The sequence below is a fragment of the Trachemys scripta genome, chromosome 6 (assembly GCF_013100865.1).
Source record: "Trachemys scripta elegans isolate TJP31775 chromosome 6, CAS_Tse_1.0, whole genome shotgun sequence".
NCBI classification, from domain to species: Eukaryota; Metazoa; Chordata; order Testudines; family Emydidae; genus Trachemys; species Trachemys scripta.
Window position 1 is genome coordinate 125,985,676 of NC_048303.1, and position 26,980 is coordinate 126,012,655.

Genomic DNA, 26,980 nt, shown 5'->3' on the forward strand with positions numbered 1-26,980 from the left:
CCCAATAGAGCCACTTTGTGGCGGGGGGATGCTGACATGCAGAGATGTTTAGGGGCTTGGGTGGGCCTTTGGAGTGGGCATGGAGCTGCCCTGCCCCAGGGTAGCACCAGGAGGCAGAATGTCTTGGCGCTCCCATTCCTGCAGGGCGAGTGCGCCTGCCACTGCACAACTTCGCAGGTGCAGATAATTCTCCCCCAGCCAACCGGCCTACCCCATTGCCTGATGTGTGGGGCACAGAGCTATGGCCCATCACCTCCCTACCCAGTTTGACGCAGTGACTTCAGTTCTGGGTGGCCTGTATACAGATCACACAAGGGTTGGTGGTGGGGAGGAAGGTGGGGGGGTTCTCCTTTGTGCCTTCCTTCCAGGCACAATCTGGCCATAAATGACTTGCCCAAAGCCACACAGCAAGTCCATGGCAGAGGTCTCCAGGTCTCCCATCCTGCCTGCTAGCCACAAAATCACACTTGTGGAAGCCACACACACAAAGAAATCCTACAGAACCTGAAGCAGAGAACTGTGGGAGCAAAACAACTAGACCAAGCCAACGATACACGGCCATGTGGCCAGTCTGGCTTTTCTTTTCAAAGCCAGACCCCCACTGCAAGTAACTCGGGGAACACCCTTGCGTCTCTATCCCGGTCAATGGCAGTTCCCAGCATGCTGCCTGCACGGAGCACTAGCGATGGTCTGGGCACCGCTGGGGGGCGGGTTCTTGAAGAGAGAAGGAAAGAGGTCATTTTCACAGTACACGCCTGCACCCTTGTGTGCTCCCTTCTGCCCTGCGGAGCGAGTGGCTCCCACTAAAGTCTGGCTCAAGGGGAGGGAAAAGGTAGGGCCTGAGCCTGCAACCCTTGCTTAGCTGAGTGGCAGTGCCAACAAAGGATGCAATCACAAATGAATACTTTCATACAACATAGGAGGCAAGGGGCCTGCACCTCTGAAGGAAGAGCTTTCATATGAGTCCAGGCCGCTGGGATCAGGCCTTCTGCTTGATGTTTCCCTAAGCTGATCACTACAGCTGCTTCTAATTAACCACTGCCATTGCGATAATACAAACACCACACCCATCATGTTGATGTTACAACCCCCGAAAGCTGGTTCTGAGGCTGGTGGCAATGGCAGCTGAGAGTTATGTGACACACGTGAACAGCATCCACCAGGGCCTCAGAGCAGCAGCAACGTGAAGTGGCTTAGAAATGACAGAGCTACCCCTTGTGCCTGCCCGGGCTCGGGTTCTACTTACGGAATGGAGTGTCCTTCCATACAGCGGGTCCCAAAGCCGGGTTCATTGAGAAGAGTGTTCACAAGCTTCTCAGTGCCTGCATCGTCTGGCGCATCATTGCTAGAGGGGGCATCAAAGAGACACATTCAGGGCACCAAGATAAGGCATGTGCAGCAAAACCAGCAATATGGCAGGGCCGAGACACAGGTGAGAGGGTAGGAAAAGGAACTGGGTGGAAATTTTCCTTTGTGGCATGTGTGTGTTCTCTCTCTCTGTCTTTCACACAAAAAGTACTGTAACATTTGGAAAGAGTTTGGGATACTTTTAGCTTTTTTTCTGTGTGATTTAGCGTCTGAGAACAAAGTGAATTGAGATCTGAGGAAGAAAAGTGCCAAATAGTATTATATTCCTCCTACCATTCAAACTCACTCTTATTTGGCGCTTGCCTTGTTAAAGCTACAAACAGGCAAAATGGTGTCTTTTCTTTACCCTGTACTTTGGAGTTACGCACACAAATGCAAACTGTAATGGTGAATAGAGAAAGCAGAACCAGTTCTAAAGACGCTGATTTAATGTTTTCTAGTCATTTGCAAGGTACCTGATAAAGGTATACTGCTCCTCATACATCCAGGGCTGCAGCTCCAGGCTGGGGTATTTCCCGAAGGGAGGTACGATCAGGCTGAACATGAGAGCAATGCACACAAACACGGCGGGCAGTACGATCTGAAATCACAAGGGAAGCGGCAGAGCCACCTTTAAAAGAAGTGTCCCCACAGGCGTCAGCCACCCAGAGTGATGCATGTAAGCCACTCGGAGACACTGCTAGAACGGGGCCATGTTCCAGTGACCTCTGCAGGAGTTGCTGCCTGGTCTCACCTGGGCGAAGAAACCCTTCCTGCTGCGCTTGGCAATGAGCAGTCTCTTCCACAGCAGAGCTACGAACTGCTGCTGGATGAGCTTCCAGCCCTTCATCTGGTAGGAGCCTTTGCCATCCATCCCACTGAGCAGGTCTGTCTCTCTGGATTCTGCTGAGAACAAACGACACAGGGCTCTCACCCACCCGCAAACAAACAAACAAAAGCAGATTTCCTTCTCCTTCAGAGGCTGCTCCTGCTTGTGCACACAGGACCCTGCTGGCTGCCCAGTCTCCTAGACCCGCTCTGAGCACAGAGGCGTATGGCGTGCAGTAGGGCAAGGGGAAATGATCTCTCATGAATATGCAGCTGTTAAGGTGCCACAGGACTCTTTGTTGCTTTATGCATCGAAGTGTTTCTCTTTCTGCATCACTGAGGCTGAGACTACCTTCCGATCTCGCTGCCATTCATTTCCAAAGGGAACTGGGCATCCCTGTGGGAAACCTCAGCCTTACAGTCTATACCAGGAGTTCTCAAACTGTGGGTCACGACCCCCTTTGAATGGGGTCGCCAGGGCTGGCTTAGCCTTGCTGGGGCCCAGGGCTGAAGCCCGAGCCTCACTGCCCAGGACCGAAGCCAAAGCCCAGGGGCTTCAGCCCTGGGTGGCAGGGCTCAGATTCCAAGCCCCCTGACTAGAGGCCGAAGGCCTTGAGCTTCGGCTTTGGCCCCCCTGTCCGGAGCGATGGGGCTCGGGCTTTGCTCCTCCCCCTCCCCAGACAGTGGGGCTTGAGTGGGCTTAGGCTTCGGGCCCCCCTCCTGGGGTCATGTAGTAATTTTTGTTCTCAGAAGGGGGTCATGGTGCAATGAAGTTTGAGAACCCCGGTCTACACTATCTGTTCATTAAACCCCCTCGGAAGCAGAGGTGGGCCAGACCAGAAATGCCAGCTCTGAACATCCCCAAACATTGGGGAAAGTTCCACTCTAGAGTGGAACTTTTCAGCTTAGGTCCACCGTTCATTATAAGGTGTCCCATAACACAAAAAGGGGCTTTATATATTTATTCCGAGGAATAAGAGTATTAACTTGGCCTTAGGGAAGGGTAGATTCATTTCAAAGGGCAGGGGAATGTTAATATAACAGCTGAGATCCAGCAACATCTGGACATAGAAAGCCCCTGCTTGAGTTATTGTGGCTAGGTCACATTTCCATAGTCTAGATGTCACTAGGGGCACCTCTATACTATAAAATGACCTGACGCAGTGCCCACGGAAATCACTGAAAAAGCTCCCAGTTGACTTACTGGGTTTTGGGTCAGGCCCTAAATCTGTCCCCTTTGGACAGACTGTTTCATGCATATTCACACATTAGCTTCTGCAGGGCCCCAGAATGAGTTGGGATCTCTAGTGCTGATGCATAAACAAACCTTGTTCCTCTTGCCTTGGCCCATGCAGGGAAGCAGAGATTAATAAACATCCTGCATGAGGATGGAGCATCCAAGGTTAAGTATGTCAGGAATTCTAACACACTTCAACAAATGCAGGAGAAACTAATAGGACATTCGCTGGAAGGAATTTAAATAGCATCCAAAACTCTTCGAAGGTGTGCTAATTAGTTTGTTTCAATGCCCTCATAAAATCTCGTATTTCTCGCATTGTGATTCACCCCAGAGCATGGACAATGAACACATTTCTTTAAACCATTCATATTTTAGAACTGTAGATTAGTAATGAGGCACAGACAGACAGTTGAGATTATTGCACTACAGCTCCTTCCATCTTTACCTGGATCTATGTCTGAATCATTAGGGTCGAAAGCATCATCTGCTGTGAATGGATGAAGACAGCTCTGTCTGTCTCCAAAGACACGCCTGTTCCTTCTTGCAGGTAATGTGCCATCTGAAGAGGACAGCACATGTTAGCTGATTTGCTCAAGTTAACAAAGACAATGAACAACCCTATTCTTCTATGAGCCCCAAGCACTGGGAACTGAAGTATTACCAGCAAGCTACTGTATAGAAATCTTCACTGAATATTTGCTTTCAACTTTTAAGAAGTTCCCATATGCAAACTGAACTGCTGTGGACTGCCTCTGAGCTGCTGCTGAATTAGCACCAGTGCTGGGAAAAGCCACCACACACCTTTGCATTGATCTGTAAAGTGAACCCATGAGCCAGTTTTTCATAGGGTGTCCAAGGAACTTACTTTTAAGGGCAGGGGACATGGGAGTCTGGCCAGGGGACATGATCAAAATGTTGCTGAAATCCAGCAGTCCCTGGCTGCTTGGAATGGCCCCATGGAGACTCTTGGAACCAGGTTTTTCATTTATCAATTAAAATTTGTGGGGCAGGGGGATAATCCTAAAATGTTAATTCAAGATGTATTGTTACATCAAGCAGAATTTGCTCTGTGTTTCCCAGGAACAGACTACTGGAACAAATTTGTGGTGCGAAGAGCAGCATTTGGAGTGAAGAGAAAAGTCATAGACTCATAGACTTTAAGGTCAGAAGGGACCATTATGATCATCTAGTCTGACCTCCCACATGATGCGGGCCACAAAAGCTGACCCACCCACTCCTGGAATAATGCTCTCCCTTGACTCAGCTGTTGAAGTCCCCAAATCATGATTTAAAGACTTCAAATCGCTGAGAATCCTCCAGCAAGCGACCCCTGCCCCATGCTGCGGAGGAAGGCGAAAAACCTCCAGGGCCTCTGCCAATCTACCCTGGAGGAAAATTCCTTCCCGACCCCAAATATGGCGATCAGCTGAACCCTGAGCTTGCGGGCAAGATTCTCTAGTCAACTGAACATAGACACTGTCAGACTGATCATTTGCTCAGAAACTTACTTAATGACACTTATTCAATGTTTCATGATAAACTCATTCGGACACTAAGTTACTGGAAAAAATCCTCCATTCCAAGAAATATGTGCATGCGTCTTGACACTCAGTAATGACATTTTTGCATGGCTATTTTGTGACTTTAAAAAAGTCACCACAAAAGTGTTCCAGTTTCTGATTCTGAAAATAATTTTTGTAGCTTCTTTCACTTGTGGCTTCTACACCAGGGCAAGAACCATCATTTTACAGATGGAAAAGTTGACACCCAGAGAGGCCAACAGATTTGCCCAAAACTATAGAATGTGTAAGTGGCAAAGTGGGAAACAGAACTCATATCTGCTAAATTCCACCCCCTTGCTCTAACCACTAAATGATTGATTCTACTTGCCCAATGGCTTAATTCCTTCAATGGGAATTTATATCAGTTGAGAATTTAACCCTCTGTCAGTTGTGTGCATAAGGGATGATGCATGCAAATCCCATGTACAAAGCTATACAGATAGAACCTCCTTTGACAGTGCAGCCCTGAAACGATTGCACTAACCTGAGGTCTCTGCATCCACCCCATTATCTTCAGCCACTTTGAGAAAGATCTGACAGGCAAAGAGAGGTTAAAACGACAATCAGAATTACTCTAATTCAGCAATAATGTGCTGTTTGATGTAACATGGGAGATCCCATGATTCCAGTACAGAATGCATCATTTCAACTGGAGGGGCTATATGGAATATCCCTTGCCTAGAGCAGTGGTTCTCGACCAGTGGTACGTGTACCCCTGGGGGTACTCAGAGGTCTTCCAGGGGGTACATCAACTCATCTAGATATTTGCCTAGTTTTACAACAGGAAACATAAAAAGCCCCAGCGAAGACAGTACAAAGTAAAGTGTCACAGTCAATGATTTGTTTATACTGCTCCGTATAATATATACACTGAAATGTAAGTACAACATTTATATTCCAGTTGATTGATTTTATAAGTATATGGTAACAATGAGAAAGTCAGCCATTTGTCAGTAATAGTGTGTCTGTGACACTTTTTTTGTCTGATTTTTATGTCTGATTCTATAGGTTTTTAAGTGAGGTGAAATTTGTGGGTACACAAGACGAATCAGCCTCTTTAAAGGGGTACAGTAGTCTGGCAAGGTTGAGAGCCACTGGCCTAGAGCAGCTTAGAACATAACCAGTGTGACACCTGAGGACTTGGCAGCCTAATGCACCCCTATGTTTTGATTGCTGAGGTTGGGACAGTTTTTTGAGGGGGAGGGGGGAGAAGGGGGGACAGCACACATGTTCTATTAGCTCCAGCTAAGAATGGTATGGGACATTTTTTATCCGCGCACTATTCCCAGGCTGGAGCAGTCATTAACAATACAGAATCATGATGCAGAGTAAGCACTTGTTGTAACCTTCATCCCTTTCCAATGAAGATGCAAATATGAGGCTTGGTATTAAACTGGTGGAAGTCCACCTGCCTTCTAATCAAGAAGGAACAACATTCCCAGCTCTGATGGGATATGCTTTCCCCTGTGATTTCCTATACAGGAAGGGCCAAGTTTTCAAACACATTAGACAACAACAATGTTCTAGAAGCTGCTGGAAGAATCAGGTTTTCCTCCAACCAGTTAAATCATAGACTATCAGGGTTGGAAGGGACCTCAGGAGGTCATCTAAGTCCAACCCCCTGCTCAAAGCAGGACTAATCCCCAGACAGATTTTTGCCCCAGATCCCTAAGTGCCCCCCTCAAAGATTGAACTCATAACCCTGGGTTTAGCAGGCCAATGCTCAAACCACTGAGCTATCCCTCCCCCTCTAAAGAGGAAATCATGATGCCAAATGTGTTTCAGAAGGTGTTGGAGAATACAATAGACGGGGCTTCAAGGGGACAGGTTCTTTGTGCTGCTCTGGTGACGGAAAGCTACAGGAAAGCCAGCATACCCTAGTGAAAGTGGACTCCCTAGGTGGAGGAGAGTCTGGGCAGGGGACACGACCAAAATGTTGCTGAAATCCAGCAATCCCTGGCTGCTTGGAATGGCCCCATGGAGACTCTTGGAACCAGGTGCAGCGCAAGATGTCTGAAAGTACTTGACAGGGTAAGTTTAAAAACCTGATTGTTAGAAAATAGTTCGGGCCAGACCCCCAGCTGGTGAAAATGGGGAGCTGTACTGTCTATAACAGAGCTGTGCCCACTCACACCAGCTGAGGACCTGACCCTCAATTTTTAATGCACGTTTCCCTTGTGGGCACACTTAAATTGGGCAGGAAGAGAGAATTCTTTTCACACTTCCGTGGATTAGGAACTCAGGGCCAGACCAGTTCCCTGGTAGACAGGCTTCCCATGGATATACAGGGGATTTTGCCCTGGGGTCTGCAATTATTTGTTTGACATTGTCTAAACCATCAGATGAGCTTCAGCTCACATACTTCCTCCAGGGTAGTCTCCGAGATGCCGTAACTTGAAATGCCCAGGTCAGAGAGACGGTCGTCGATCTCATGGAACAGCTCCACAAAAGCTCCCTCTCTAGCAGCTTCATACGGCAAGACGTAGGTTAACTCATGGCCAATCTCCTCTACCAGCCTGGCCTCAGGAACGTGCTTCATAATGAGGTTGGAGATAACAGAGACGTCTGGAGGAACCAAAATACAAGATGCCCGCTCTGTTACTCTGTGAGTCACCGGCAACAAAGACTGCAGAGACTCTGGAACCTTGCTGGGACACATCCTCAGCTGGGGTAAAACACAACCCAGTGAAGGATCGACTTCAATGGAGCTAAAACCCCAGCTGCAGATCCCAGCAGCTATTACTATTTGCAGCATTTCTGAGGACCTTTGAAAACCAGACACAATCAACAACCCTGCAAGCCACGCTACATAAGTGAACTCTGTGCAGTGCTAACATATTGGCTTGAATGGCCCTTAAATTCTGGTCTCATTTGATCATTAGGTGAGATTTCATACTATTCAGCACTTTGCATTCATTATGCTTTGCAAGTATTAAATGTTCCTCAAAACCCCAGGTAGGGCAGTGCTGTTATCCTGATTTTACAGATGGGGGAACAGAAGCAGAGAGGTTAAGTGAGTTGCTCAAGACCACAGCGGTGAGATTCAATCTCATGCATGCCTTTTTCCGTCCTTACCTACTGTCAAGGTGTCACTTTCATGGTCGCTGCCAAGCCCAGCATCCGAGCTGCTCTGGGAGACACTGTCGTCCTAGGTACATGAGAAAGGATGAGCATACGTTAATTGCATCAAAAGGCAGCCAGCTGTATGCTGCCCTCTGCTCATAACACCATCCAGAGAGGCCCAGCAATCCGGATGCTCTAGGAAGGGGCTATAGCACAAAGTCGTTTATTGTAACAAAGGGTTGAGATAAATAGTACTGTAAGAGGATGTAAGAGCAGAAGCTAATATCAGTAGCAATGTACTTAATCTATTCAGGCAAGCAGCCAAATCCATTGTCAGGCCGAAAACACAGGCATTAAAGACATCATGCAAAGAGGTTGTAATGGATGCAAGCTTCCAATGCAGTGGTTTAACCAGAGCTGATCTCAGGGCTGTACCAAGGTAGGTAATGCTTCTGTGCCGTGCTAAGGGATTTCTTTTCAACCCATTTACTCCATTACATTTTAACTGTTGCTTCTTGGCAGCCTTAAGTTTTGGTGTAAGGAGGATAAAGATGGAAGGAGAAAGGAAGTGGACAGCTGCTATGGGAACTGTACCTTTTTCAGGTACGACACCGTACTGCTGCTGTTTCTGCAGGAGCTCAGAGAAGAGTCCACATCCTTCTTGACCAGGGTCAGGTAATAGCCTGTTCCCAGCTGGTTCTTCAGGAACAGGGAAGAGCCAACGCAGCACAGTTTGCCGTTAGAAATGATGGCGATCCTGTCCCCTAGGATGTCTGCCTCATCCATGTGGTGTGTGGACAGAATGATGGTGCGGCCTGTAAATAAAGAAGGTAAGACAAACATCAAGGAGTTTGCCAGTAAGTCAACAATATCAACGTCCCTAGGTCATGGGGGATGCAAGCACCCTGCCCTCCCCATCCTTCTAAATGGGGAGTGGGTCCCTGGTAGGAGGGGGGAATGGTATGGAAGAAGTTAACAACTAGCTCAGGTGGATTCTCTCCTCTCCTTCATGACCCAGTCCCCATCCTGTTTGTATTTTGCCACTCGTCTTGGTGGGCATTTACAGTGCTAGCTATGGAAACAGAACAAGCCACACCCCGCAGTGAGTGGACACACAGTGATCTGAGCAGTGTAAGATGTGGTGCACCTGAATTCCTGATTCCCCAGGTCCTGCTCAACTGGAGCAAGGGTTGTGATTTCAGGGTACACCAATGAAAGGGGTTTCGTACCAACAAGTAGGCCCACTTAACACCTGAGGGCTTTACCCTAATGCAGACACCAAGAGTCAGCTTCTGAACTGAGCTACGTCCATATGAATCCACTGGAGTTACTCCAGATTTACACCTGTGGGAATGAAATCAGAATCTGCCCTCCTATCCTCTTCCCACAGTGGGTAGTGAACGTAGAACATGGCTTTCTCTTGAGCACTGAAATGCAGTCCCACCAATTAAAGAGAAGGGGCTTGTTATAACGAGACTGCAAAAAGGGTCTCGTTAATAGGTCTGTCTGGGTGCCCTGAGCCCAGGCTGGGGCTGTTTGTTGCCATTTTCTACCGGGGCACCAAGGGATTTGCAATGACGCATTAGTAACAATTCCCCCATACAATCAGAAAAGGTAGAACAATGTATTTTATCTAAGCCACAAGCCACTGATGCCCTTTTACTTCCAACTCTAACTGGGTGAAAGAACGGATACCTTGGCGATACTTCAGAAGCAGTTCCCATATCCCTCGGCGAGAATAAGGATCCACCCCAGCTGTTGGCTCGTCCAAAATGACCACCTTTGATCCACCCACAAAGGCCAAGGCCACCGACAGCTTTCTCTGCATGCCACCTGCGAAGGGAGAGAAGAATTCAGGCTGGAGGCATGAACAACGCAGCAGAGATCTGTGCCGTAAGGTGCTGTGGTGGAGATGGCTAGAACCAGATTCCCCACCCCCTGCACACAAATGCCTTCTGAAGCCATGTGTGCACACAGATAAAGTTAAATGACTCTCGGCTCCATCCTCCCCCCATGACAGAGTTCTGCACCGTGCCAGGGAACAAGTAGAGGGGGTCCTTAAGGAGCTGGTCATTGCTCCGTGATCTTGCGTTGCTCAGCACCAGCATTAGAGCAGCTGAGAAGCTGATCTAACTTATCTGACTGGTGTAAAGTCTGCGAAGTACCTTACTGCCAATGGAGAACTGGCAGAGTGGAGCACCACACCATCCCACCACGCCCCTACACTGGGAGTGCAGGAGTGTTCTCCTACATAAGGGGGATTCTCAGTTAGCTGTTTGGGGCCAGAATCCACACACCTGGCATTGCCTGAGTGGGACAAAGTGAACAGAGCAGACTGGAGAATACAGACAGTGGCTTTAACCACTTTGCTTTTGTCTAACTTGCTCCAGTCACTGCCCGGGGTACCAGGCATACTGTTTTAGTTTTACATTTTATTAAGATGGCTAGAGATTTTTGGATCCTGGGTGCTAATAAATTCAATAGCATATTTACTATGAGAGCTTTGGGAATGACTGTCATCTTGGATTGAAGCTGGGACCTCCAGAACTAAAGCATGAGCTTGTGCTAAAAGATTAAGTCAGGTATAGACGATTCACGTCTTCTGTGGGTCAGGCACGGGGGGGGGAGGGGGTAATGCACACTCAGCCTTGGTTTACATAACTGCCCTAGGCAGAGGAAGCTCACACCGAACACCTCAGGCCCCGAACCATTTGAATCTCAGATGAGCACCCAGTCTTTGTGGTCAACAGGCATAGGCGCTGACTTACTCAGATCCCGGTCTGCCCCGAGCCCTGCCTCCACTCCACCCCTTCCCCCAAAGCTCCCATCCCTGCTGAGCACCCACTCTTTTTTTTCCATGGGTGCTCCAGCCCCGGTGCATCCACGGCATCGGCACCTACGTCAACAGGGATTGAACCTCGGCAGCTCCAGAACGAAGAGCGCAAGTCTCCTCAGCTTGAGCTACAAACTACGTTACCAGCTATTAGCTGGAGCAGACCCACCTCTGTTGGAGATCAGCCCTAGAGGCGGATACTTTACACACACCAAGTGGCAGTAACACTGTCGTATCTTGCTTTGCCTCTCCGTATTAGGGAACTACAGTGCCCGTCTCAAAGCCTTCTGAGCAGCTGAGATGAGCCATGCAAAGAGCTGAAGAATTGGACCTACCAGAGAGTTTGCTGGTTCTAGCTTTGAGTTTGTGAGGCAGGCCGACATCCAGCACCATCTGCTGCATCTCTTCTTTCACCTTTTTTTCTGACAGCCCTTTCAGACGAGCGTAGAACCAGATGTGCTCTTCTACAGTCAGCCTAAGGGGTAGGGAGCAGAACCAGCAAGGCACTATGTCTCAGTCAGGCTCAGACTCATCCCATGAACCTTTTTTTTAATCAGTTACACAAACCATACTTATTGAGGCAGGAAAATATTATACAGGGCTAAGATTTTTGGAAGTGACTAATGATTTTCAGGACTCAACTTTGGGACACCTTAGAAGGGCCTGATTTCCAGAGGGCAGATGCTCAGTGCTATCTGAAAATCAGGCCATATTAAGGTGCCGCAGGTTGGACTCCCAAACACTGAGGTACCCCAAATCATTAGTCACTGTGGAAAATTTTGGCCTATTTTTTTGCAATGGAAGAAACAGTTTTCTAAAAGAAAAACTGGAAAAATGGTCTTGATGGATGTGCAAAGCATTGCTGATCGATCACAGATACATCTAACAATAAAACAGAACCTACTTCTGTCCAGCTACAGATTCTTAACGCCTCCATCACTGAACTATCCCAGGCCACATATACAACTCGGAATAGCACCTCCTGGGTGGGAAGGAACCCCTGGCATAAGCCACTATTTGCTGGTTTCAGCCCATGAGGTGCCATGTCTCCCATGTGACACCAACAACAACTCAGCTTCCATTGAATATTATGTTCCAGATCCGCAGCTGGTGTAACCAATCCACTCACTTCAATTGAGCTGTGCTGAATTACACCACTGAGGATCTGGCCAAATATGGTACATTTTAACATCCTGATTCTTGGTTCACTCCCATTTACCAATATATTGATACTACTTCAACACTACTTCATTGTTCAACTGCCTTTAAACAGCAGCCCTTGCAAATGATACGCCAGTTACATCTACCTCTATACACACATTTGTTAACCACTGTCCCGTGGAGTTACTCTGGACTTACACAGGCAAGAGAGAGACCAGAAGTGGGCCTAGAGCCATAGAGGGTGGGAATGTCAGAAAATGAGAAAAGGAACCCTCTGTAGTTTTAAACAAGCACACACACATTTTTGTTTTGTGCTACAGACCCCATCGTGCTTCTTGGCTGCTACTCACAAGTCAAAGAGGACATTGTGCTGGGGGCAGACACCCAAGTTCTGCCTGATGGTGCTGAGCTCGGAGCGGATATCTTTGCCCAGGATGAAGGCCGTGCCCGAGGTCGGAGGAAATAAGCCAGTTAAAATGGACCTGAATGACAAATGCAGTAAATAGTAAGTGAGCTCCAAAACGTCACAGCACAATCCAAATCAAGAGGGGGCTTGTTCCACATGCACTAGGGAATGAAAGGACAATGGCTAGGATAGAGGCTTGCTGATATCCCCTATCACGTGATTATTCACCAAAGGAAAACAATCAGAGAAACATCTCGCACGTGAGCTTTCAGTTTTAATGGGAGCTGGACTGAACCACATGCTAATGGTTCTGCGAGAGAGAAATATCCTCCCACTCCCTAAAAGCTATTAATGCTTTCAGAATTCATTTCCTTATTCTGATAAAGCAGGGTCACAAAGAGGGTTATTAAAAAGTGCTGCTGACACTGTACCAAGTCAGCCACAGTCTTGATCTGGAACCGTGACAATTCACTGGCATCAGAATGTTCCATTCCCCAATATCGGTGTATTTCATGGGCCAGATTCTCAGCAGATGTAAATCAGTGGAGATACACCGATTTACACCTGCTGAGTCTCTGGCCTGGCATATTTAATCTACACACCTATCCACATGCCCATATTATATTGTCACGTTTAGACAAAACACTAGGTTTCAGAACCACTCTAACAAGAGCACCTCCCCCACCCTTAAGAATACTGTCCTTACATGGTTGTGGTTTTCCCAGCTCCATTGTGTCCCAGAAAGGATGTGATCTGCCCTTCAAAGAAATTCAGTGTGAGCCCATCCACGGCAACCTTCTTGCCATCACGATAAATCTTCACCAGGTTCTGAATGGAGACCCCCAGGCTAAGATGAGTGGGTTCCTCCTCCATGCAGTCTGCGAGAAGAATAAGTAATCAGCAAGGCAGCGTAGAATAGACACAGCACCAAGAGTATTAATACACATCTTTCCTTGGCCAATGAGAACCCGCAGTGAAGTGGGGCATCTAGGAAGCTTCCTAATCTCCCTTCCCAGGGTGTTATCCCTCCATGGAGGTTCACTTTAGCTTGGCACTAATTAGTTCTTTGGAGGCCAGCTGTAAGGGCCTAATCCAATGCCAGATGTAGTCAGCGGATACGTATCCACTGACCAGATCAGGCCCCATGTCAGAGAGGACCCAGTCCTGTGAGATACTGAGCACCCCCCTATTGAAATCAATGGAAGTGGAGGGAATGCCACCGCTCACAGGTTCATGCCTCAATGCCAAAGGAGAGCCCAGTCCTGCCGGCCTTATTTGGGCAAGATTTCCAGTGATGTATGTGGGAGTTTTATTGGAATAAGGACTGCACAATCATACTCACCTTCTGTTAGTTATTAGGGGAATGAATAGTGAGTAGGGCAGGAGCAGCTTTAATTTCATGATGCTAAATCCGGACATCCTTTCACACAGGCCTTACCCAGGGCAAGTCCCCAACTTCATTCATTTGAACCTAAGCACCTGCCTTCTGGCCCAGCGTGGGTCAGACACTTACTTTCCGCTGGCCCTTTGTGATCAGAACGAGCGTGCCGCCTCTCCTCAGATTCCTCACCGAACCAATAGGACTTTGTAAAGGGGAAGTACCAAGGCCTGGGAATTCCATACTGGCCTAAACGGGGAGGAAAGCATTCACGTGAGCCCAGCAACAGCCACCATAATGTCTCTATATTTAAAGACAGAGGGCAAGTACTGAAGCATCGTATCTCCAGCTGTCGGGCCTTGGAGAAGAGCAGCACATACACGAGAAGGTGAAAATCCCCCTTCTAGAATGGAAATTGGCGACAGATTGAGAGAGAGATTTTAGCCAGGTGGGGAATATTAGACGATTTCAAAATGTTACAACCAATCTTCCCAAATCCCACTTTACTCTAATAGTTAAAGGCCCGATTGTGGGAGGTGCTAACCACCCTGTGTCAGGTATCAAGTGTCCTCAACTCCTGGCAAAGCCAATGGGAATTGAAGAGGCTGAGAATCTCATAGGAGGTGCTAGCACCTGGCTGGACTGAGCCTAGTTTCTCTGTATGTGGGGGAACTTGGAAATTGTCCAGGAGTTTGATCAGTGGCTTTGATGTGATAATATTGATGGTGCGGGATTGCCCCCTTCCGTAACATGTGCTGCCTGGCACATGAAACGCTCTTGACGAATGGGCAGGAATACGCAGGACCCACAAAGAGCAGAACACCATGTCTCTAGGCAACAGTAAAGGCTCACCTGGGAAGACAGACTCAATGTACCAGGTCATGACCCCATAGAGGAACGTATCAAACAACATCATGAAGGCAGATGTGGTGAGGTTGAAGCCATCTTCTTCAAGGGGGCTTTCAAAGAGGTTGTCCCACTGCACGCCAACCCCCTGCTCCTCAAACAATGCAAAGTACTCGCAGCCAAACCCAAAGGCGACCGGGGACAGCAGGCTCTAGAAGAGCAAGATGTTTACACTCTTGAGACCATTCACAAACTCATCTCTTCCTCTTTAAAAATCAACGGAGAGGGGACTGCTCAGCCCTCATGCTAGTGTCATGACTCAAAACACAAAGGGGGGAATCTGGGCCCTACTGAAGTCAATGGCAAAACTCCCGGTGGGGCCAGGATTTTCACTTGGGGCTCAGCAAACTCCCATTGCCTAGTTTTGTACTTGAATAGCCCTCCTGAGTTTGAAAGCTTGACTCCTACTCAGACATGACAGGGTTCGTGATGCTCTTAGAAGAGACTGAAACAAGGTGCAGAGGTACAGAGAATGATGCAGTAGAATAAGTGTGTGTGTGTGTGTGTGTGTGTGTGTGTGTGTACACATATAAGTAAAATGAGGGGATTCTCTACCCCTAGTAACCAGCAAGGACTTCCTTTTAGCTACAGAAACATGTTGTCCTTGTTTGTTTTTATTGAGTCACCCTGGGAAGAAAACCCAGGTTTAAATTCCCCGGGGGGCAGGGGCGCAATTGGAAACCCAAAATAGTTCTGCAACCACCTCAAAAGTAAGAACATAAGAATGGCCACACTGGGTCAGACCAATGGTCCATCTAGCCCAATATCCTGTCTCCCAGCAGTGGCCAATGCCAGGTGCTTCAGAGGGAATGAATAGAACAGACAACCATTGAGTGATCCATCCCCTGTCATCTACTCCCCGCTTCTGGCAGTCAGAGGCTAGGGACCGCCCAGGCATGGGGTTGTGTCCCTGACTATCTTGGCTAATAACCATAGATGGACCTATCCTCCATGAACTTATCTCATTTTTTTAAACCCCATTATAGTTTTGGCCTTCACAACCTCCCCTGGCAACAAATCCCACAGGATTACTATGTGTTGTGTGAAGTATAACTTCCTTTTTTGTTTGTGTTAAACCTGCTGCCTATTAATTTCATTGGGTGATACCTGGGGTTCCTGTGTTACATAAAGGGGTGAATAACACTTCCTTATTCACTTTCTCTACACCAGTCACGATTTTATAGACCACTATCATATCCCCCCTCAGTCGTCTCTTTTCCAAGCTGAAAGTCCCAGGTTTTTTACTCTTTCCCCATACAGAAGCTGTTCCATAACCTTAAAGATTTTTGTTCCCCTTCTCTGTACCTTTTGCAATTCTAACAGATCTTTTTTGCGATGGTGTGACCACAACTGCATGCAATATTGAAGGTGTGGTGTACCATGGATTTATATAGTGGCATTATGATCATTAGTGCCTTATTCCTATCCCTTTCCTAGTGGTTTCTATCATTCTGTTCGCTTTCTAGACTGCCGCTGCACATTGAGTGGATGTTTTCAGAGAACAATCCACAGTGACTCCAAGATCTCTTTCTTGAGTGGTAACAGCTAATTTAGATCCCATCATGTTGTATGTATAATTGGGATTATGCTTTACAATGTACATTACTTTGCACTTATCAATATTCAATTTCATCTGCCATTTTGTTGCCCAATCACCCAGTTTAATGAGATCCTTTTGTAAGTCATTGCCTGCTCCGAGAGCCCTTTGCCCTGGGTACAGTGGAAAACAATGGCCTCTTGCACCCCACAGCCCCACACGCTAAAGAGCCACCGAGCGCTTTACTGGCCACGGCATGATATTCAATACAGCTCCTCCGCGCCAAGCCCGCCGCGACTCACCGCGAACATTTTCAGCGAGAGGCTCACGTAGTCCTGCCAGGCGACGCACAGCACGTAGGGCAGGTAGAGGGTGAAATAGATGATCCCACCACAGGCTGTTGCCAGGTTGGCCCTGGAGAACATGGTGCTGATGAGGAAGCACTGCAAGATGGTCACCACGGCAAAGACGGAGAGGAAGACAAACACCACGCTGGGGTCGCTATAGGGCAGCAGGTTTCCCATCTGGGCAAGGAGGAGATACATGTCTCACAAGGCAAACAGGGCTCATTGAGAAGCAATCAACAGGGCCCACTTGCAGAATCGCTATTCAGAACAGAATTACCTTTTAACTGCTTTAGCTGCCTGGTCCTGTAAGCAGGAGGGATTGTGACCGTGCCAGAGGTGCGTTTTGCCCTAGACATGGTACTCTGCACACTGAGATGCATTGAAACAATTAACTGAAGCACGCCTATTGTTTTAAATCGTACCCCTGGCCGTACATTTACTCATCTAGATATTTGCCTAGTTTTACAACAGGCTACATAAGAAGCACTAGCGAAGGTGGCGAAAACTAAAATTTCATGCAGACAGTGGCTTGTTTATGGTGCTCCATATACTATACCCTGAAATGTAGGTACAACATTTATAGTCCAGTTGATTTATTTTATAATTATATGGTAAAAATGAGAAAGTCAGCACTTTCTCAGTAATAGCGTGCTGTGACCCCTTTGTATGTTTATGTCTGATTTTGTAAGCAAGTAGTTAAGTGAGGTGTAACTTGGGGGTATGCAAGACAAATCAGACTCTTTAAAGGGGTACAGTCATCTGGAAAGGTTGAGAGCCACTGTTTCAAATCTCTCAGCCTCGTTTTGGAACCAAGAGCCCCTTCCCAGTGAGTCACGGCCTGATCCAAGTTCCTAGAATATTAATGAACCCCAGATCATTCGTTATCAGGCTGATTGTCAGCAGGGCCCCGCGTTATGCCGCCCCACAGGAGATCAACACTGCTGAGAAGGGGAAAGAGAGAAACTCTGATGGTGCCAGCCTCACCTTCAGGATCAGCACCAGAAGCCCAGCGCTCATGAGGAGGGGGATGAGGCTGCTGATGAACCAGCTGAACCAGAGGATACCATTGTCCAGGCCCATGATTCTCATGGTCTCCTTCAGCCGGGCTTCCTTCTCGTACACAATCCCCTTGATTATTACAGCCACCGAGTAGATCCAAGCCAGAGTCATGAAGAGGGGCATGGAACGGCCCATGACACGCAGGAATCTGGTGGCAGGAAGGGAAAGAGCCAGGGGGAAGATTGTTGTGGTTATTTGCTTTAGAGAGCGTCACCAAGGGCTGCCGGGTACCCTACAGGTGCAGAGGAGGAGGATCACAGTACTGCCGAGAGGTCCCTGTTGGGGCCAGGGCTCCATTGTGCAAAGCGAAGCATGCACACAGGGCCAGGTCCTCACCTGGTGTAAATCGGCGTTGCCCCCTGGAAGTCACTGGGGGAGTGAGCGACTCACAAGCCTGCGCTGCTGCTGTTAGCAGGGCAATGCTTTATGACCTTTCTAGACTAGCCCCCAGCCGCTTCCAGGCCAGACTGCAACTGCACAAGCCTGGGTGGAGGAGAGCACCCAGGGACCAATCACAGCTACACTCCCTGCCCCCTCCATTGCTGACTCCTGCCACTCCAGCCAGAGGCCTGGCCAGGCACCGAGAGGGGGTGATACAGTACTGTCCCGATAATGCACTCTCCCACCCCGCCCCACTCTGCAGTTGGGAGGCACCATCCTCCACAGAGCTCTCCTGGCAGGGCCTCAGGAGCCATCCTGGAGCCAGAAACGCTTTGGGTACCTGCACAGAGCGATACACTCAATCCCACATTAAGGAGCCAGGTTCATGCACCAGTATAGGAATGCACAGGTACCACTAGACCAAATCAGCAGGGTAACAGAAGGCCCAACCCTGCCCGTCAATGCCAGTGGCCACACTCCCAGTGACTCAGGATCAGACACGGACCCTGCTACCTGGTCGACCTACTGCATAACTTACATATCATCCACATAACAGGGGTAGGGCATCTGCTGCACGTAGACACCAGTCTTCTTCTCTGTGCCCGTCAGCGCCCTGATGATCGCCTGCTCCACAACATCCTGCAAGTACACAAAGCCGCCCCAGACATACCGCATGTCTTCAAAGGGGTCAGCACGAGGACCGGGGTCCCAGTACCTAAGCCAAGGGAACAAAGATCACCTGTTAGAAATCCTTACAGGCCGAGAGTCTCCCAACACCTCTCTTGAGAAGGCAGCTGGGGAGCACTCACCCATCCTTAATCTTGTTTGTCCTTTCCACATTGTCTATGTCCATCCGTATCTTGTACTTGATGTGAGGAGGCAGCTCTACACTGTTTGGGGTGATTTCAGGGAAGACAATGCCAGCCCAGAACTTCCTCTCCTCCAGGAGCTCCATGGACCTGTTTATGAGCCGCACTTCTGTGGCCACGGGCTCCAGCTTGTCCAGGTTGACACACTAAATGGAGATAGATTTGTAAGTCCATGGGCAGAGTTTATTACATAGGGACATATGTTGGTAGCTACAGTGATAGAACACAGTTAAGCCTGTGAAACAAGAGGGACCCGGAGATGCTAACACCTTCACCTAAAAGATGAGGCAAAGCTACACTGTGCTGGAACAGACGGTCATTCATTTATAGAGGTGGAATCCAATGAGTTCAATAACGCTTAGAGCTTTAAAACCACAGCAGTGTCTCCTGCCGTCACTGAGTAATACCAGATGCAGAAAAACAAGCATCCAGGGCACTGATGAGATCAGCCATTATCAGCTGCCCATAATGGTGGGGCAGGACTGTCACTGGAATCCACCTGGAACATGCAGGATAAGATTTTTTCAAAGATGGGGGCCTAAAGTTAGGCTCTTCTGTCCATATTTTGGCACCTAAGCGAGCAGCCTGAGTTTCAGAAGTGCTGACCACCCAGCAGCTCCCCCTGAGGCTAGGACACTTAGATGCCTAAATGTGGGCTTAGGAACAATCGTTTCAGATTTTAAATCTTGGCTGCAATGTTTTATGGCTTTCTTGATGCAAATCTCCTAGGAGCACTGATGGTGCAAACCATGACACTGCAAACCCAGACACCAAACTACCACTCATAAGCGCTGAGCTTTTTACAATATGACTCTCCAGGACCCCTTGCAGAGAGCATGGCTTGGCCTTGTACCGGAGGACATGCAGGAGCAAACGTTACCTAACAGCAGAAGCAAGCTCACCTCCATGAAGCGGGAGATGGTTTGGACGGCCTGGTCAGTCTCATTGAAGGCATCCATCCAGGTGTACGTGGAGCCATTCACTGGCTGAATATTCTCTGAGGACTTTGCCAAGAACAGGGCAACATCTTGAACCGTCCACGTTGAGCTGCTCAAGTGAGTGTCCCAGAGGCTTTTGCTTTTCAGCAGTGTCTGCAATTATGGTGCCGGGGGGAAATAATGACCGTTAGGCTCAAGTTTGGATTCCCCCCAGCAAGGCAGAGCTTGTACCAAGCTACCATGACTCTTTCCCCTTGGACCTGGAAGTCCAGCTCCAGACAAGGACCGAGAATGGAGAGTTTACTGAGCACATGAATGCTCTTCAGCATGCCGTGTTGCTAATTCAGCCAATGCACGGGACTTCCATCAGAGAAGCCCAGGTTCCCAGAGTGCAGCATCACATTAACTGCAGTGTGACAAAATGAAAATTCCCAGGGGAAAATAACAATCAGGGGAGACGCAGAATTGGTAGTGTCAAATGGGGTGCCCAAGTTGCCTGACCGAGGGGCCTCGTTTGGCAGCTTGCTAGATGACTGAAGGCTACTCCCAGTTCGCATGACAATAAACACGTTGCAGCTACTCTTAGAGAACACAAATCCCAGCACAGATTGGCCACCTACATCATGGTCTAGCTATCTGGTAGAGGCAGCATTGTCTGGTGGGTAGGCCACAGGACTGAGACTCGGCAGGCCGGGATTCTAATCCCTGTTCCGTCACTGGCCTATTGTGCGACTTTGGGCAAGTCACTTCGTCGCTCTGTGTCTCAGTTTCCCCTCCCACACTTTGTCTGTCCTGTCCATTTAAACTATGCAGGGCCGGGACTATCTCTCCCAATGAGTGTGCACGGGTCCTAGCACAGTGGCATCATGATCTTAGCCTGGGCTGAACTGGAATACAAATAGGAATCTCCAGATCTATCTAAATCCCTCTATCTGAGGTATTCACAGGGTGCCCAACACCGTATGTCCTGCCTTGTAGGCTGAGAGTTGACTCTGGACTGCTCTCTCTACTGCAGGTGGAGGGCAGCAGAGAACCACACACTTTGGACACTCAGAGCCTGCCCAATGACACAGTAAATACACTCCCAGCCTCATAGGCACATTTGATAACAACTCTCCAGCAGGTGGCAGCCTTGTTCCGGGCTGTGGGAAAGTGGGAAGAGTTGCAAAACAACCTCCCGGCCCCCAACCAAACAAAACGCCATCCTTGGAAAGCAGGGAACCACAAAGGAAGGAGGAGATTTTTCAGCTAATTGGTGGTTGCTACATGCTGCTGACACCTTCCAAACAATTCTTTGCTTTGAGCAGAGCCGAAGGGGTGATCGAGTGTAACCGGGAATTCAATTCCCAAGGTGCTAAGCGTAAATATCAATGCAGCAAGGCTGACCCTGCCTCCTCCAACGTGTATTTATTATAAGTTACAGCCCATTGTTGCTCTGGAAGCAAAGAGGTTACACAAGGAGGAACTGCTGGCTGAACCATCTATCTCACAGACAGAGCGGGTAACAACGTTAAAGGGAAGGGACATCCCAAATATGTAGGACAAATACTAAAATACTTAATGAAAGAATCTATGGAGGAGGGATGTTAGAGGAAGGCTAATCTTGGGACTAAAGGCACTGAACTGGGACCCAGGAGATCTGGGTTCAGTTCCCATCTGTGCCACGGACCCTGGGGTGATCTTGGGCAAGTCATGTAATCTTGTGTCTTAGTTCCCCGTCTGTAAAATGGAAATGTACTTCCTTTGACTGTTTATGCTGGAAGTAAGATTGTCTCCTATACAACTCTACCACATGTAACATTACCTACCATATAAGGATCAGTAGAAAAGAGGGAAGCATTCACTGCAAAGGATATGGCTAAGCAGAACAACAACACATCTAAGGAATGGTTACAAACTATACAAATAGGAAATTGACTTTTGAGCATACTTCAGACTAAAGAAAGGTAAAGAATTTAACCCGAATAGCTGTTTCAAACACACAGACAGTGCAAATGGGAACGAGATTAAAAAAATAACATGGCAAAGCAGGAAAAAAGGGCAGAATACGCCAGGCTGGTGAAGGAGAACACAGGAAAGAAAAACAGAAATGGAAAGAGGGCGATTGTGCTCCAGCACTTTCTCCTGTCCCTTCTGTGTCTATATTTTGTCTCCTTAAGGTCGGCTCATCCAAACACTCCTTACAGCAGCCAGCAGACGCACACTATTTGTATTCACGTTGTTCATGTTAAAAGCAAACACGCACTGTTCTCTGAGCTCCTGCTCCTTTCAAGTCAATGGGGGTGTTGTCATACACCCCCACCAGAAGTAGGATCCAGCCCCAAATGTCAAACAAGAGGTAGAAAATCATTTCTCCTTTCAGTGCCCCTTCAGCTGCAAAGAGCTTGACATAAACATCCAGTGACCTGCAGGGCTGGAACTCGGAATCTAACCATTCGGTAACACTATCGTCTGCCTGTCTCACAGAAGGCATGTCATTGGGTTTAAACAAACAGCCAGCAAGGTCATTAGGCCAAAGAACTGACCTACCATGACAGTGGCCCCAGCTGGAAGGTCTTGTGTTTTGGCCTGATAAGTATGTAACTGATCTTTGTTCCAGCTCTAAATTTAACAGAACGCCGATGGCATGACTTTGCCCGCTACTCACAATAAAAGACCCCATGCACACACATTGGGATAGGTGATGGGGAAAGAGAGTGATGCCTTGAAAATTGAACTATAATGGTATTTGTTAAAACAAAGCAGGGGACTGGAACTCTTAGGAACCTCAGGAAGCCTCTGCTAGAATGGAGACGGTTAACAACAAGTATAAAATACCAGCTCGCTTGGTTTGTGGATCTCGCTTCAAAACGCACCACTCGCTTTTCAAGGGACATCTGATTGCAAACCAGTATCTAAAGGCTGGCCCTGCGGCAGGGCTGTGCAGCTCCCTTTACAGTTTCTGGGCCTGATTCTGACCTTAGTCAGACCAGCGTAATCAAGAGTAACTCCCATCAAGCCAGCACCTCCATTAGAGTGATCGGAGTCCTGCCCAATCCTCTCCAGCATTTTCAGGCCCTGGGGAGAATGCAGCGGGGGGGTGGAGGGGCAGAGAATATTTTACACTTCCAATCAGTGGGGATATTTGTCTAGCTTTACTGGGGTGACAGCAGTAATGCTGGTTTGGACTGTTCTAAAGGGCCTGATTCATCACTGCGCCACTCCAGTTTTCCCTCGGTGTAACTTCCGTGGGGAAGGTGCCGACGGTCTGACTTGGAGTCCACCCGATCAATGGAGCTATGTCAGCATGTAAGCGCAGTAATGCAGCAGATTTATTTTATACGTTAGGCCTGATTCTCTTCTTGCTGACACGGGCGTAAAGCAGGAGTTACTCCGCTGAAGCCAAGGGATTTATAACAAAGGTGGGAGATCATATTCAGACTCACTGCTCCTTCAGGTAAGTCAGCACGGCAACATTTGCTCTTCAATTCAAAATGAGCCCAATCCTGCCGATGCCTCACTTCAGCCCCCCGTTCCCATGGCACGCAATGGGATCTGAGGGTGCTTGACACCTCCCAGGATCAGTCCGTGGTTTGTGACTGCTTTCTACAAGGTCTACCTCATGCTAACTCCAAGACAGCAGTTGCCCTGGTACTTACGGGCATTTGCTGTTACAAAGGAGAACACAGCATAGCACGTTAAATGTGTCGGGAACCCTGCTCTCCAGGTTATACACATGTAGTAGTCAGCAGTGAAGAAGAAAGAGCGGATCCCAGGCAAGGCAGATGGAAAGCAGTGGTTAATCACTTCCGTTCACGGCACTGTGTGACATGATTACAGGGCGCTCATATGTCACATACTGGACTTAAAAATCCCTTGTTCTCCACTCAGATGGGCCAGATCCTCAACTGATGTAAACTGGTGCAACTCCAGTGAAGTCAGGGGCGCTCTGCTGATTTACACCAGTGGAGGAACTGACCCAGTTGTGTCTAGTTCATTATTCAGTTCTCATTTCACGTACACACAGCTTCAGACAAGGCTAAAACCTTCCTTTTCGAATCCTGCTGTAACCCTGCACTGGCAGGAGCTGCCATGCAAGAGAACTTGTCTCAAGGAATGACCACGCAGTGTTGTGCATACAGCTCAGGACTGAAGTGCCAGTCACATCCCCAAAATAAACACTTCAGGCAAGGACAGAGTTATCTGAGAAATGTAAGGTATGTCTACACGGCAATTAACCCCCTCTGGCTGGCCCATGCTAGCTGGCTCGGGGTCAGCCTAAGGGGCTGTTTAATTGCAGTCTACACTCGGGAGCTCTGGGACACTCCTACCTCAGTGTCCTAGAGCCCAAGCTCCAGCACGAGTCAGAACGTCTACACCACAATTGAACAGTCCCTTAGCCTGAGTCATCTGACATGGGCCAGCCGCAGGGGTTTTATTGCAGTGCAGACATACCCACAGTGACGGCATACTGACCCGGATCAGATCCATTTCCTGGCTGCTTTCCATGAACGTCCAAATCTTCGGGCTGATCTCCTCCCACATCCCTCCTAGGTCCCGGAACACGCCCAGCTCCTGGAAAGTCCTGTTCACCTGCCAGCAAAGGGGAAGGATTATTCCAAAATTTCAGCATTGCAGGTCGGAGCAGCAGCAGGCCAGGTAGGCAGAGTGCAAATCTAGGCACTGCGCTGCCCAAGTTTTATTGGTAACGTGGTAGCTACAGCAAGGAGAAAAATCACACGTGTTTGAAAATAAAAATATCACAAGCTAGTACATTTGCGTGCCCAGGATCTCAATGCCTTTGTAGGCCACTTTAAAGGGCTGAATTATGTCTGGCTCTTTCATGAGTGTGCACGGGGAGCAGCGTACAAAAAGCCTTCTTCCCCCCCCCACCTTTCATGTCAGGGCCATTCAGGAAAGCACTAGGACTGCTGCTTCCCAGTGCTCCCAGAAGTGAGTGTCTCCCCAAAGGAGGTGGGAAGGAGACGCAGCATGGGTATCCCCCAGCCACCCCTCCTGTCTTCCAGCCCCCTTTTCTCTGTGAGGCTTCAGCAGAGAACATAGATCAGCTCTGTGCTACAGGATAATAACCTTTATACTTGAGGGGTGTTTCCTGGGCTGGTTACACCAGCAGTAGGGCCACAGAACAAAGCTGTGAACTGCACGGATGGGTCTGGCCCCGTCTCTTCTGTGCTGCTTATAGAGGGGACAGGGTTCCATAGCCTACCTCAGTCATGACCTGCCTCGTGACCGGGGTGTCAGGAGTGTACAGGATCTTCCCAATAAGCAAAGGCTTCAGAGCCCTCCAAATAATTCGGGAAAGCGGACTGGATTCAAGATTCTTCAGCAGCTCATTGCAATAGGGTGCTAAACAGGGAGAGAACACGCATGAGCTAAGCTAGAGACACGGTATCGAACAGCTCAAAGGCACTTACTCATGGGCAAGCGTGTCACACACGTGTGCATTTTAAAAACAGAAATATCTGAGCCAAGAGGGTTGGAGTTAAAAAGAAACCACCTTGAGCTGCACAGCTTGACCAGAAACCCAATGCCTCTCACTGTGATCTGGAGTCTGAAAGTCACCAAGGGGCATCTGTACAGCATCCATCATGAAAACCAGGCCCCGGTGCAAAGCGAGCGCTGCTCACTGATTACAAAGCACAGTTCAATCCAAAGAGCACATCAAAGACCCAATTTTCAAAGGGTCAGTAGCCAGATCTGCAGCAGAGCTCAGCACCCCATGTGCACCCCCAGGGCAGAGCACTTTGCAAATCCAACCCAGGATAGCACTCCCAAAGCCCTACCCAAAGCCTAGATTAGTCAGTGGGAGCCTTCAATGGGCTCTGTGTCAGGTCCTTACACTGCCATTATAAGAACATCTCACATCATATGGAACGGTCTCCGCTACCCTATCACGCCGTATATGAGCATGTAAATACACACACGCCTTGAGTCATTATCTGGCTATCCTGTCACCCTGTGGGACAGTCTAGCAGAAGCGGAGGCCTCTAACGATTCACACACTCGTAACATGAATAGGCACGTTGCCCAGGACCGGATCTCACTTACTTGTAGAATTATCATAGAAATTAGCTGCATCCTCCTCCGTGCTGTTGCCTCCAAACAGGGCTTTGTAGTTGTTGTCCTCGTACCAGTTGAGAGATTTGATTTTTAACCCTCCCCCCTCCGGGTGGCCACACACGATCCGCGACACTGCCTGGTAGATCTGGGTAGAGGAGCTTGTGGAGTTCACATTGGTCAGAAACATCACCTCCTGCCTCATGTCACTCCAGCTCTTCATGCCCGCCAGCTGCAATGCACGGGGACAAAGGGCTTGCTTATTTCATTTGCATGGAGCAGATATTTTGATATCAAAGCATTTGTCTCCACAAACACCAGATCTAATTTAATAAACCAGCTACGAGAAACAGACCTTGGAAAAGCAAAAGGCACGATCAGTGGGGGGACCTTGGACTCAGGAAATGTCCCATGTATGCAGGGGAGTGGGGGCTGGCTTCTGTTGTGCCATCTCCTTTATTCTGTGTTTTTCAACGACATTGCAGAGAAAATCCTTAGCCCCTGCCCTCCCGTGAACTCCATTCCTTCTCATGGCTGCACCCCATTCCCATTCCAGCAGGGTCCCCTCATTTGGCGACAGAATGGGGGTGGGGAGGAGTGAGCCAGAAGGAGAGGTAGGGAAATAATAAAGAGTGAGTCAAACTAATCAGATGCAGCTTTGCAACATTCAGAGGCTGAGATACGGGACCCAATTCTCTACTGGTGTAAACTGGCATAGCTTCACTGAAGTCAATGGGCTTGTGCCAATTTACACGGGTAGAGAATTTGGCCCATGAGGTCAGATATCTCTGACCTCCTACCCTCCCTTTATCAATGGCATTCCCAGACAATCCTTGATGGTCATGCGGCAAGTCCAGCTGCAGCTAAACTTCAGGGTCACAACAGGGATCTTCATTGGCTCCGCAACCATTAAAACCAGCCAACCTCCCTTGGCATTTCCCTAACACAAGGTGCAGGGGCATTAACACTACAGATTGGCTAGGAAGAGTCTATCTTCCACCAGAAACAGTCTCCATCACTCTGACATTAGCATCCGTGTCCACTCACTTACAAAGTGATGCAAATAAA

General features: G+C 48.5%; 1 protein-coding gene across 2 annotated transcripts in view; it reads right to left on the reverse strand.

The window, feature by feature from the left end:
- Positions 1-26,144, reverse strand: part of ABCA1 (ATP binding cassette subfamily A member 1) — a gene marked incomplete at its 5' end in the record, with an annotated part of 48,398 nt that extends 22,254 nt beyond the window's left edge. The window contains 22 exon segments of one of the 2 annotated variants that reach the window (XM_034773054.1): positions 1,247-1,345; positions 1,824-1,948; positions 2,102-2,250; positions 3,861-3,974; positions 5,462-5,510; positions 7,340-7,542; positions 8,053-8,125; positions 8,635-8,855; positions 9,736-9,873; positions 11,209-11,348; positions 12,385-12,516; positions 13,147-13,318; positions 13,954-14,067; positions 14,671-14,875; positions 16,564-16,785; positions 17,593-17,815; positions 18,587-18,763; positions 18,858-19,063; positions 19,820-20,008; positions 24,311-24,427; positions 25,062-25,201; positions 25,904-26,144. In XM_034773054.1, the coding sequence (XP_034628945.1) occupies positions 1,247-1,345; positions 1,824-1,948; positions 2,102-2,250; positions 3,861-3,974; positions 5,462-5,510; positions 7,340-7,542; positions 8,053-8,125; positions 8,635-8,855; positions 9,736-9,873; positions 11,209-11,348; positions 12,385-12,516; positions 13,147-13,318; positions 13,954-14,067; positions 14,671-14,875; positions 16,564-16,785; positions 17,593-17,815; positions 18,587-18,763; positions 18,858-19,063; positions 19,820-20,008; positions 24,311-24,427; positions 25,062-25,201; positions 25,904-26,144 (3,449 nt within the window). 2 annotated transcript variants of the gene reach the window in all.
- Positions 26,145-26,980: the final 836 nt, after the last annotated feature.